The 13,048-nt window shown below is 39.4% G+C and overlaps 1 protein-coding gene across 1 annotated transcript; it reads right to left on the reverse strand.

Moving 5' to 3' along the window:
- Positions 1 to 36: 36 nt before the first annotated feature.
- On the reverse strand, positions 37 to 12,526 carry LOC126381914 (aspartate aminotransferase, mitochondrial). Its single transcript, XM_050031487.1, has 9 exons — positions 12,333 to 12,526; positions 11,775 to 11,931; positions 10,161 to 10,304; positions 8,559 to 8,765; positions 6,197 to 6,292; positions 4,526 to 4,676; positions 2,970 to 3,144; positions 1,643 to 1,793; positions 37 to 849 (listed from the first exon to the last, which is right to left on the reverse strand). Exons 1-9 carry the CDS (start codon positions 12,422 to 12,424, stop codon positions 727 to 729), a joined length of 1,296 nt encoding a protein of 431 aa, XP_049887444.1. The 5' UTR covers positions 12,425 to 12,526; the 3' UTR covers positions 37 to 726.
- Between the last annotated feature and the right edge of the window lie 522 nt (positions 12,527 to 13,048).

The raw sequence follows: 13,048 nt of genomic DNA on the forward strand, positions 1-13,048 counted from the left end.
TCAGGTACGTTAAGGTTGCGAAATAAAAAATAAAAATGTAAAACTATCACTTATATTTATAAAAGATTAACTGAAAATCTCGACCACATGTTACAATACAAAGGCAAAGCACATGATTTAAAAAATGCTTCAAAATCGTACATCGATATGTTTCACATTGGCGACGAACAATCGTTCAAACGTGACTTAGTGACGTAACACGCGACACGACAATAGACACTGCCGTGTTAACCCTTTCAAGGACACTGACCTCAGGCCATTGACCATTCATAATACTATGACGCTTCGAAAGAAACACGGCTATAAACATTCCGTCGGAGGTGTTAAACTTATTTAGCGATCAATTCTCCTATGTCCCCTTATACTTCAACTGTAACGTAAATCATCATCTAATAAATCTTTGCGAGCCTTTTGCTAGGCTTCATAGTTCATTGAGTGCTTACGTCACGGTGCTGTCATTACCATAGTACATATCCATCACTAAACACGCTTACTCAGTAAAAAGGCGACTCTACAAGAACATTTTTCCATAAATTTGGGCGAGAATCGCGTCGGCTTAGATTTCTTTAGAGACATGAATATTTTCTTAGAAAACAAAATAAAGTTTTTGTCTCTAAAATATTACTTAGGCGAACTCTTGTGTAACGTAATAAGATTCAATCTTGTTGTAGAGTAGTCCAATGGGTTAATGACGTCACTTTGTCGAGGGCAGTGCAAACATTGCGCTTAGGAGGAGACCTTGTGGATGGCCTCTGCAATGTATTGCACGTTCTTCGTGGTCACTCCCGCGACTGAAATACGTCCGTCCTTGGTCAGGTAAATGTGGTAATCCTTGGTCAACTTTTCAACCTGAAACAAAGATACAGCAAGGGTAAGTCATGACTTCCATTCAGAATTTATAGGGTGATGTGCTGGAATTGGTGATAGAAAAGAATGGAGTATGCTACACCGACAAGAGCGTGGCTCTTTATTGTGATGATGGTGGTACTACTTGAATAATCAGCTTAATACGTCCTGCTACTGGGTTCAAGTGTTATCTTAATCAACCGAAGTCCTTATGATATGGAGCTAAAGATCAGATTTTTTTAGAGGACTGTCATGTACCGAGAACTTGGACAAGGCAATCAGATCAGAATTATTTACATAACATAAACTGCCTATATACGTCCCACTGCTGGGCGCAGGCCTCCTCTCAATCAACCGGAGAGGGTATGGAGCATACTCCACCACGCTGCTACACTGCGGGTTGGTGGAGGTGTTTTTACGGGTAATAGCCGGGACCAACGGTTTAACGTGCCCTCCGAAGCACGGAATCAACTTACTTTTTCGGACAATCAGATAATTCAAGCCTGAAAAGTCCTTACCAAACAAAGGACAGTCTCACAAAGTGATTTCGACAATGTCCCCATCGGGAATCGAACCCGGACCTCCAGATCGTTAGCCTAACGCACTAGACCACGGAGGCTGTTGGAGAATCATTTATTCAACGTAATTATCAAAGATAAACTTGAAGGTCAATTTTAAATTTTTGAATGATATGGCTTTCAATTCTTCAAATTCAAAGTTAAAATTCAATGAAACTCATGTTTTATTGAACAAAACTTTGGAAGTGATTGGATTTTTGAAGATGAGGAGCATTTACCTGGTCGGGTTTAAGCCCAGTGTAGCAGAACATGCCGATCTGGTCAGTGATGTGCTTCCAGCTGCGCTTGCTGCCGGCGCCTTCGATGCCGCTGCGCAGAGCCTTGCGCATCGAGATGATGCGGTCAGCCATCATTTTCACGTCGCATAGCCTGGAATATACCACAAATACACATTAGGCAAAGTCTGATATATTCCACAGTTCACAAGAGTTGCACTGCACGGCACACACGACTCAAGAGTCAAAAACACCGATTTTATGCACTATTTAACGTAGCATGACTATATAGTGAAATATCTCTTGTCTCTTTCGTAGTAAGCTTCATACTTTTAGCGCGAAAGATATGTATCTCTCGTCACTTTAAAATTTGGCGATGTAGTATATAAGTAAACACAGTCATATCACATTCTTTGACATGCCGATTCCAATTGAGGCCATGTTCTCTGAAAAAATGGTTCCCCAATTTGTTTTTACAGAATCCAGAGGCTGCCGAACGTACCGGAGGCATACATCATCGGCGATAGAATTTCGCTATATTAATTACGAAAAGATATGAGTCACTCCACCAACCCGCAGTGGAGTAGCGTGGTGGAGTATGCTCCATATATCCTCCGGTTGATTGAGGGGAGGCCTGTGCCCAGCAGTGGGACGTATATAGGCTGTTTCTGTATGAGTCACTGTGATCCTGTGGTGCGCTGGGTTGGTTCTCAAACGGGGAGCGCCGGTTGGAATCCCTTGAAGACTTGCACCAGTGAGTTATTAATTTATCTTGAGTGCAGTTTTCACTAACACAGTTGACGCGATTATAGACGGCGATACGGCTCACCACCTATCACGTTGGCCTAGAAAGCTCGGTGAGGCGTGGGTACTTATTTCATTATGCGATGGATGTACCTCTGACTACCCCATTGGGATATGGTCGTGAGCTTATGTTATGGTAAGCGGAGGTGTGGAGGAAAGATACAAGGCAGGATTTCTCTCTTGGAGAATGCTCCAGAGCGTTCGTAACGGGATTATCTTCAACTCTTTCTTGGCTTGTGCAAATACATACATAAATGAACGCACGCCTATTTCCCACCGGGGTAATCAGAGACTATGGAATTCCATTTGTTTCGATCCTGACACACTTCTCTTGCTTCCTCCACATTCATCAATCGTTTCATACACGCACGCCGGTTCGGAGTAGATCGTACTGAACCTTTTCTAAGGACATATCCAATTTGGTCCACGTATGTTCTTCTAGGTCTTCCTCTGCCAGCCCAACCATCAACCTTCGCTTTATACAGGGTGTAACGGAATTACACCCTGTATACTAAAAAGCACTCACCATTGGCTCTTAAGATCAGGCGTGTTGAGGATCTCGGAGACGATGCGCGCGCCGTAGAGCGGTGGGTTGGAGTACATGGTGCGCACCATGATCTTGACCTGCGACATCATCTTGGCCGCGCTGTCGGCGTCGCCGCACAAGAACGTGAGCGCGCCCGCTCGCTCGCCGTACAGACCTGCAATGTTACGACTAATGTTGAATATCGCCGCCTTATAGAGGAAACCATTCGGATCTGATTTTTGGTAACCTCGTAATGAACCTGCTTTTTTGAAATTGTTTTGTAAAAAAAATAAATGATGTTATTGTCTTGTTTTTCTGTGTGGCGTCCTTTTATAATAAACTATTTATATTATAGACAAGCTAGTTTCAGACCAGGTATAAAGTTTGAGTCTCAAAGGGCTCAATTTTTACCCAGATTTTAATTTCAGCCTGCAATGTCGTAACCAAACTTAGGAATAACGATCATAAAGTGATTTAGCGATGATGTCGCCACTGGACCCGTGTTCGAACCCGGGAGCTCCGGATCGTAAGGCCGGCCATTTGTAAAATATCATTTTGTTTTTTCTGTTACCTATTCTAATTACACAGTGGTGCTGCTTCCAGTACACACCATCTAATTTTATTTTAAGTTATACCTGTCATTTTATTATCCGTCGAAAAGGAAAGTGACGGGTAATCGACAGGCATAAAATTTATGTAACACGTCAATTTTAGGCAGAAGTTAAAAAACGCTCCCACAATTTTATATTGGCCAATAATCTGACAGAATTAAGTTAACAGCACACGTCAAACGGCATATCAGCGAGATGCCTATTATATTCGCCCGGCTTATTCATTCATATTAAAATTAACAGTTGTCAGTCATTCGTCCCTTTCCTTTTTGACGTATAAGAAAATGACGGGTATAACTAATAACTTGAAATAATATTAAGAGTTGTCTGCAGGAATCGGGGTCATATATTGCTTATGCAACAACAAATGAATTGATGAAAAAATATAAACAACTAACAACAGTAGTCATAGTAACGATAAGATAAAAAGGTTATGTCAAATTATGACGTCTTTAACTCAAATAATACACTTAGAATGGAAAGAACCACATTTTAGATAAAACTCTACGATTAGTTTTCCGGTCGTGTGACATTTTTGGCTTTGACGCTCTCTCTCTCTTTATTAAAGAGCTGCGCTCTTGTCGGTGGAGTAATCGCCATTACTCTTTTTTGGCTTTGACGCTAATCAAGTGAAATTGCACTGAGTGCATACGCTAATCTAGATAATTGGGTAGTGTACTAGGTCAAGATAAATTATGAAATTCTGATAGCTAAATAAAGACAGACCTTAATTATTTACGAATTTTAATCAAGAAAAACGTAATAATAAGTCCGACATTTTATCACGTTTTACTATGACGTCACAGTGTGCTTTTTCATACAAAATCCAATGGAAAAAAGTAACTGATTTGACAAGTCGGAAACTAGCCTGTTCTCACTGGTTCGACCATCGAACAAGTGGAAAAAAATCTCATTAGTTCGACGAACTATAGCTGTCCAACTCACCCATATTCTTGGCGAAACTCTGCGCTAGCATGACCTGGTGGCCAGCCTCGACGAACAGCCTAACTGCAGCCGCGTCGTTGTCCACACTACCAGTCGCGAAGCCCTGGTACGCCATGTCGAAGAACGGGAACACATTGCGCGCCATAATCGCCTGAAATCGTTATATGACTGGTGTTACCAATTAGTGTACAGGGGTTCCCAAAATCACTCGGAGAGTGAGGGGAGAGCCACAAGTCATCAGTGAGATAACCCACTGCCAATCCTGATATTTCCACCCGTACTATATCATGAAGGTGCTGATTTCAATACACGTCACCTATTTTTAAGTTATACCTGTCGCTTTCTTATCTGACGAAAGTGAAAGGGACGGATGATTAACAGCTGTTAATTTTAAATTGAAGGAATAACCCAGACGAATCAAATAGGCATCACACTGACATGCAACCTGTTTGACGTGTGCTATCATCTTAATTCTGTCGGGTTATTTCCAAGGTACGTGACAAGATCTTAGATTTGTAATAATTTTCATTGATAGAGTACCTACACTGTTTCAGACAAACATAATGAATTTAAATGATCTAATCATGTATTTACACATGCATTTCAACTGATCGATGATCAAACTCATCATAGATTTTTTTTATTTATTTATTTTCATTATATCTTTAATCTTAACACATTGTTTGAATGGTGCTGTTAAACCACAGAGGTTTGTCTCGGCACCCATGAAATGTAACTCAGACAACCTCAGATACCCTGCATGTTTATTGAAGTGGTACCAGTTTTCACTTATTAAGTTCAGAAACACCGTGAGTCTTTATACACCATTCCAGTGGTTGCGAATGATGTATCACAATACTGTTAATGTGCAGTATTTAGCTAAAAATAAATACATTGCGTTTTTGTAGCTAAGTACTCTTTATGAGATAAGACTAAGCGAATATTTGTATAAGGCAAGGCGCTGCGCTCTTTAAAATTAAATTTAAAATAGGAATTCAAATAAAAGTTTGCCAAATCCTCTTACGGTTTCCAGCCACAATAGTTAAACAATGTGGTTTGGTTTTTAAAAGGACATTCGGTGTCATTCGGTATTCGTTGTAATTCGATATTCGGTGCTTGTAACGTAAGGGATGGAAAGTATTCGAATTCACGAATTTCATTCGCTCGAGGCTCTCACACATAGTAGAAGCCGTACACTTGGGGGCCACATAATAGACCCCCTGGTAGTCATGGAGAGTTCTCCCAAAAATACGTTGGATCTCTTCGAACGGATCGGTAAGGATTTAGGTCACAATAGATCTGACAAGGTCGCAGTGATCTCGGGGGCTGTTTTTCAGTCCGGCCCTCACAAGGAGCTCGGTGGCGCAGCGGTAAACGCGCTCGGTCTGCGATTGTTGAAGTTAAGCAACTTTCGCAAAGGCCGGTCAAAGGATGGGTGACCACAAAAAAAAAAAGAGTTTTCATCTCGAGCTCCTCCGTGCTTCGGAAGGCACGTTAAGCCGTTGGTCCCGGCTGCATTAGCAGTTGTTAATAACCATCAATCCGCACTGGCCCCGCGTGATGGTTTAAGGCCCGATCTCCCTATCCATCCATAGGGAAGGCCCGTGCCCCAGCAGTGGGGCTGATGATGATGATGATGAATGTAGGATAGACAATATTATAAATTCTTACCTCTGAAAGCTTTTTCCACTGGTCCATGGTAGGGTCCACGCCAGTAGGGTTGTGCGCACACGCGTGCAGCAGAATGATGGAACCTTCTGGCATCGTCTGAAACATACATAATATAGAAATCAATAATGTTGCGTTACCAATCCGCAAACGGCCTCTGTGACCCACTGAACTGAGCGTTAGGATCACGGTTCGGACGGCTCGCGACTGGCGTTCGATTCCTGGTTGGGAGACTTCACAAAAATCAGACATTGTTGACTGATCACCCAATTGTTCGAAAGTAGGATGACTCGTGCTTCGGACGGCACGTTAAGCAGTCGGTCCCGGCTATTATATACCATGTCAGGGGCTCATGGCGGTTCAATAGTAACCCTGATCCCAGGGTTGATGAGGTTGGTTATTGACGAGAGAAAGAGTAGACCAATCCGCAGTGAAGCGACGAGGTGGAGTTTTCTCTATGCCCCATAATTAAGGGGTAGCCCAGCACTGCCCAGCAGTCAGAAAATTAGGGAGTTTCCTAGGTCAAAGGTAAATTATGAAATTGTAATTACAAAAAAAAGAACAGATCTAAAGGTGACAAAAAACGTTTTCTTTTTTTCTATTTAACTTATTTATGAATTTTTATAAAGAAAAATGTAATAATACGTGCGATATTTTGCTACGTTTTTCTATGACGTCACAGGTTGCGTTTTCATACAAATTCCATAGTAATTTCGTGGTTTGAAGTTTAGTAAAAATTTTGAAAAGATTTGACTAGTTGGAAACTACCCTATTATATAAAGGTTTTAGTATTATATATTGCTTCTAAAATGAAGTACGAACGAATTCAACGAATAAAAACATAGAACGCGTTCATATGCTATCTTCCCGGACATGTGGTAAAAGACGACAAAGTTACGTCATGAATGGATGATTGTAAGTGCCCCCTATTACATGGTACTTGAACATAGCTGACGAGGAGTGGGTGTAATACTATACACCTCTGCCTACCCCTTCTGGGATACAGGGGTGATGCTTGCAACCTTGACGCATCGGACGCGATGTACAGGGTACTGTAGAGTGCTTAAAAGTGATTGAAATGTGGAATGAATGAATGAAGAATGAAATGTGCTGTCGTAGGTAGTTACCTAACTCAGTATAAGAGCTAATTACGCATGTCAATCCATTCTGACCGATGCGTCAAGGTCACGGGCTTGCCGATCGGGAACGTATAGTCTCATAGCAAATTGGTGGGACGTAACCATGGGAACCACGATCTCGAAAGAGTTGGTACGGAGTAACCATGGTAACCAGGATCTCGAGCTAGCGTCGATTTTTCCAATCTCGATGTGACCTTGACGCGTCGGTCTGGGTGGATTGGGTATTGTAATTACCGCTATAGTTAGATTACAGACATAGGCATTTTGTATTACCTAGCAACCAAGCAGTTTATATGTAGGTACACATGTTATTTTATTCATGACCATGCACTCGAGTCGTGATCAAGTTTAAACCTACTTCAGCTTGTTATCAACTATAAGTCATTTGTTTGTTACGTTTATAGATAATATACCTAACATGAATGTGTTGATACGCCAATATGACATAATCTAATACAACAGGAGACCCCTTGACGTAACTCGAGATAGTTGATCGATTGTTTGCACGTAGTAAGTAATTAAATAATAGTCTTACATCTACGAAATTTATCGATTTATTGCAAAAACCTATATCGCTTACAACTGCGACCGCAACTCATAATTACTTTATAATCTTAATTTATTATTAGTATGTCATATCATATCATAACGTAAATTGGCGACGATTATAAGAATTAACTGGATATTTGCAAAAAGACAAAAGATCCTAGAATATTTTTGCGCGAATGATATTGACTTCAATCAATCAATAATTCTTTATATCGCAAAAACATAAACACAGGACATTAACAGACGAATAAATAAACACAATAGGCGGCCTTATTGTTAAATAGCAATTTCTGACCGGCAACTAACAACAACAAATTAGGATGAAAGAAGTTTATGCATTGGAGCGTGAAATGAAAAAAACTTGCGGTGCTGTGAGACTCACCCACATAAGGATTTAACATTTAAATGAACATACGATTTAATTACCAGACAATCAACAATTACCTAATTGCTCCAGAGATACTTGATGAGTTATTTAAAACCCGGCTCCTACGAAATGCAGCAGCGAAATGCAGAAGTATAACAAATTCTTAATCCGTGTCCATAAGACTGCATGCCCATAATTTCGAGTTTGAATATCTTAAATACACTAAAGTATACATATATCCGCCAAAATCGTGATAGTACGGACTTCCCCCAATCCACTTCTTATATGTATAGTCAAAAAAAAAACTCACGCAGATATCCTCAATAGCGCCGTCGATATCGAAGGAGATATTCTTAGCGTCGTAGTAGCGGTACTTCTTTACCGTTAACCCCAGGTGGTTGCAAATCTGGGGGTGGTTGCCCCACGTAGGGCTGCTCAACCAGATCTCCTTCGGCATCGCGTAGTGCGTCTTGATGAACTCCAAGCCCAGTCGCAACGCACCAGTGCCGGATAGTGTCTAGAAAATGGAATTGATGTCAAGACATGTGGCTTTCTTCGACCCTCAGATCATCATAGAAGTTATGAGTATGCACGCAGGAAACTTTTTTTTTTTGACGTGCCTTATTGTAGATTTGCTGCAGATGGCATTAACTAACTAACTTGGCCGGACAAATGGGCAACGCTGAAGACTCTCACCCGGTACAACGTTTAAGACAACAGGCCTGAGGGTGCCCAGTTGGGCGCGAACCTCAGGTTTTAAGAATTAATCGACACTAGTGAGGGAAATCGTCGACCACGCGGGGTCGGTATCGGGGTCCTGAAATGTTTGGTGTCGCGAGCTGATTGGCTGCCTCTATGGCTAGAGTAATCGGATCGTCGGGACGTAGGAAACCGTGACCATGGACAATTTGCGAAAAGATAACCACGCAGATTTTCGAATCCTTTCACTACCATGGTAAAATACATTCTAAAAACATGCCAGTCGTGCGGCCACTGCTGCCGCTCTTGCATTAAACTTTACAGCCACTTTAAAAGCATCTCTGACAAATGAAACTGATCATAAGTAGAATAATAGTCGTCATATGTCGCGTTCATCTTACACGTCTCAAAACAATAATGGATAGCGTAATGGATATTTGTACATTTCATTTAAAAAAAAAGCTACGTCGGTATTGGAGCTGTAAAGCCGCCACCACCAGCTATACAAGGAAATTGGGTTACCACAAAACAGGTCTATAAAAAACTAGGACTTATCTAGGTATAACTAATAGCAAAAAGGATACGCGAGACATAAACACAAATTGGCGTGTGGGAGCCTAAAATGCACATGTATTTCGAAGAAAATACAGCTTACAAGTAATGATTATAACAATTTATTAAGCTATATGGGAGCTAATGAGCAAACCAATCTGCAAATCATCCAACGTGCTCAAAGCAATATTGCTTACGGTTTCCGGTGTCTGGTTTGTGAAGAATGTGGAATTGCTCGTACGTCTGAATATACAAGGATATCACCCACCTACGATGCGCAAACATTGGAGGACTCAGATTGAATATCAACTAAGTTAAATTATAAATAGATAAGCGTATTACAGATAATATTTCAGTTGGCAGCGAGTTTCATTCATATACTATTACCTGATACTGTCTTTCAATAAGTAATTTACTTAAATATCTATGAATCCGCCATACTGCATCTTAGGATAGGATGAGTGTCACATCTTTTTTTAGTGACACTAACTATCATAAGTTGAACCCCAATAGTAGGTGCAATTATCGGACTAATAGCTCTGTTTACTAATAAGATACATTATGGTACTCCTTAAAATAGAGGTTGTATTTGCTGTTTTAAATGTTAATTTTCCTGTCGATATTTGGCAGATTAATAAGATGGTTGTTACTAAATACATACCTGGACTGTACAGTTTGTCTTCTCCTTAATGACAGAGCTATCATCTCCAAGAGCCAGCTTAGCCACTGCGTCACAGTATGACGCCTCCCCAGCGATTGGAGCATATTCGTGGTTTAGTTTTTTGTTGAATATGGCTTCTTCTGCCTAGTGGGAGAAAATAGATACAAAATATTATAAAATATTGCAAAACCATCATCTTCTTCAGATCAAACATCTGACCATAGGGCCTAAATGACACACGTTAATGTATACAACAACACAGCATACCACAATTATATACATAAACAGTTTAGGCCTCCTCTAAATCAAATGGAGGCAGTCAACGCATAACTCGCGCGAATTGAGACGCAAATTAAATGTGCATGGATGACGACGCAAAGTGTTCATTTAATTCTCCGGGTTATACAATAATACATGTAGGAGAAATATTACTAACATAGCTAGACTCTGATGTTTGAAAAGAAATTTTGGATACTAAACAGTGCAGGATAAGCCTTCTTTATTTTGTATGAAATTATTCTTTTTTTAAAAGTGACATATGTTATAAAATACAGAGTAGATAAGGCCATATATTTCTCCCAGGTACAACTCAAACTAATTACCTACCTGACAGTAAATGAGTGATGAAATAGTCGCATAGAAATAACTTGCACGACTTATTGACATGGCCTTAGCTGACTAGGCCTAACTAGACTCTAACTGGATAAATCCAGTCCAGATGTAGCAATCACAGTTGAAACTAAGTGGAACCACTTGATCAAAATGGACAGTTGACAAAGATATTATGGGTAACCATAATTATTACTTTCTTAGTTGATTTGAACAACATTCATTTCTGCATCAGAACCCAGACAGTTAAAGCAAATGTGGAGTTAAAAGTGTTTTACAAAGGGATTGACTAACAAAACCAAGTAAATATAGGATAACTGGTTTCCACTAAATTAAAACCTATTAATAAAAAGAGTAATAAATAGGTACATACAATGTAATCCTGACTTCAAATATTTTTTTCTAATTCTACTCTCAATTAAGCTTTTTATGTTGGCAACAATATTTATGGCAATTGGCAACCCTTATTTAAATTATGATAGGTACTTAGAATATAGTTTTAGGCTGTACGGCTTTGTTCTATGTAGCGATGGGTCGTTATCGGTTTTTGAGATAACGTAACGTAAGCGTTATGTGATTTCCAATAACTAGTTTCTTAACTAGTGATTTTTATAACTAGTTATTTTCACAACGTTCTGAAGCAAACGTGATAATTGTAACGTAAAATCGTTTGGTTACTTGTCATTACGAATATTGTAAAACCAGTGATTTTGCGTGAGTAGTGAAAGTAGCCAAACATCGACGCTATGCCTTAAACATAAGAGTGAATTCGATTTAACTTTATGGCGTTGTGATTAAAAGAGTTATTGAAGACTGATGCCTATTTCGATCGTTTAAATGGCGTTATGAATATCACTAGTTTTTGTTGTAGTGGAAAACGAGTGATCACTGTTCGAGCTCGTAACTGCATATATAACCAGTTATGGTTAATAACGCCCATCGCTAGTTCTATGGCCTTCTCATTCGAGAAAATCAAATTACTATTACTTAAAAATAGTTTCTCACCTTCCTCACACTGGGTAGTATCCAAGGTTTGCCATTATCATCCCTGTAAGCTCCGACACCCAGACTCACTTTCCTAGAGTCAGTGTCCCTTTTGTAGGCCTCCGTGATACCCAGGATCACATCCGGTGGGCCCATAGGCACATTTGACCACCATGTGCTAAGAAAAATAAAATAAGATTTATCACATCAATGAACTCACTAGTTTTTTATAGACAATATTATGATGCACTTAATACAACAACTTTTATTAAGGTGTCTTTTATTTCATAGATATTATTATAAGTATTATACATTACAAGCATCTGACCTAGACAAGAAAACAATTTAATTTTTAAAGTTGTTTAGAGTTCGTATGAGGTTTTGGCATTTGTCCAGCAGATCCCAATTAGAATTTAAAAATAATAAATTTAAGGTGTTTTTGGTTCGAACTTTGTACTTTTAGACACCGCAATGTTATCGAATATACCTATTATTAATTAGGGTTAACAAGTTTATTTGGCGTGTTCTGCGGTATATTGACATTATTACGTAAATAACCACTAAATGCCGGTTTGTTACCTTGCGGCTCTGTATCCCGTAAAACCGAGAATGGCGTCCACATTTTTGGGCTTAAATACCAATACAGTTGAACGTTGCATGGCCTGACTCATCTTGATCACAGTCTTATGAGACTATCACTGACACTGGGCTGGTAAAACACTATCTACCGGGTGATCTGCCACAGCGGCTTCTGCGAACAAGAGGGAAGGAAAATATCAGATGTTAGAGTTGCTAGCATAACAAAATAATTACCTGGATTTTTTAAAATTTATTATATTAATACCATGTTTTTCTATTACTTCTGTAGCCTAGAGCGCTTGACGCTAAAATCAAGTAATTTTTTAAAAAATAAGAAAAACTATGATGTACTGTGGGGATTAATCTTGACAGCAAGTTATATTTTCTAAAATATTTTTCCAACAAATTAAGGAAAAGGGTGAAATAGGGCAACATTGTAATAAATGTCATGTTTTGCGAAATACGTCATTACGCCAATGTCGCGCAAAGGTCAACTCTCAAGGTTCCGTAGCTAGATAGATTATTAAAACTTTATCAAACTCAAAATTCCTTATAACTCTAATAGCTACAATATTATTGTTTTACTGTAATGATGCTGTTGAGAACTCTCGCTGATAGAAAGATTTGATAAACATGTTTAACCCATGGACTACCTACTTATGATATCTAGGTACCTACTCTACCTATTAAATTAATTTTGTAATTGTATTTTAGTA

Source organism: Pectinophora gossypiella, chromosome 1 (assembly GCF_024362695.1).
Source record: "Pectinophora gossypiella chromosome 1, ilPecGoss1.1, whole genome shotgun sequence".
Classification (NCBI taxonomy): Eukaryota; Metazoa; Arthropoda; class Insecta; order Lepidoptera; family Gelechiidae; genus Pectinophora; species Pectinophora gossypiella.

Coding starts and splice junctions, on each gene's coding strand:
- LOC126381914 (XM_050031487.1), bottom strand. CDS start 12,424: ATGAGTCAGGCCATGCAACGTTCAACTGTATTGGTATTTAAGCCCAAA. Junction 8,766..10,160: donor AGACAAACTGTACAGTCCAG/GTATGTATTTAG, acceptor TCCATTTTCTAG/ACACTATCCGGCACTGGTGC. Junction 1,794..2,969: donor CCTGATCTTAAGAGCCAATG/GTGAGTGCTTTT, acceptor GGTATATTCCAG/GCTATGCGACGTGAAAATGA.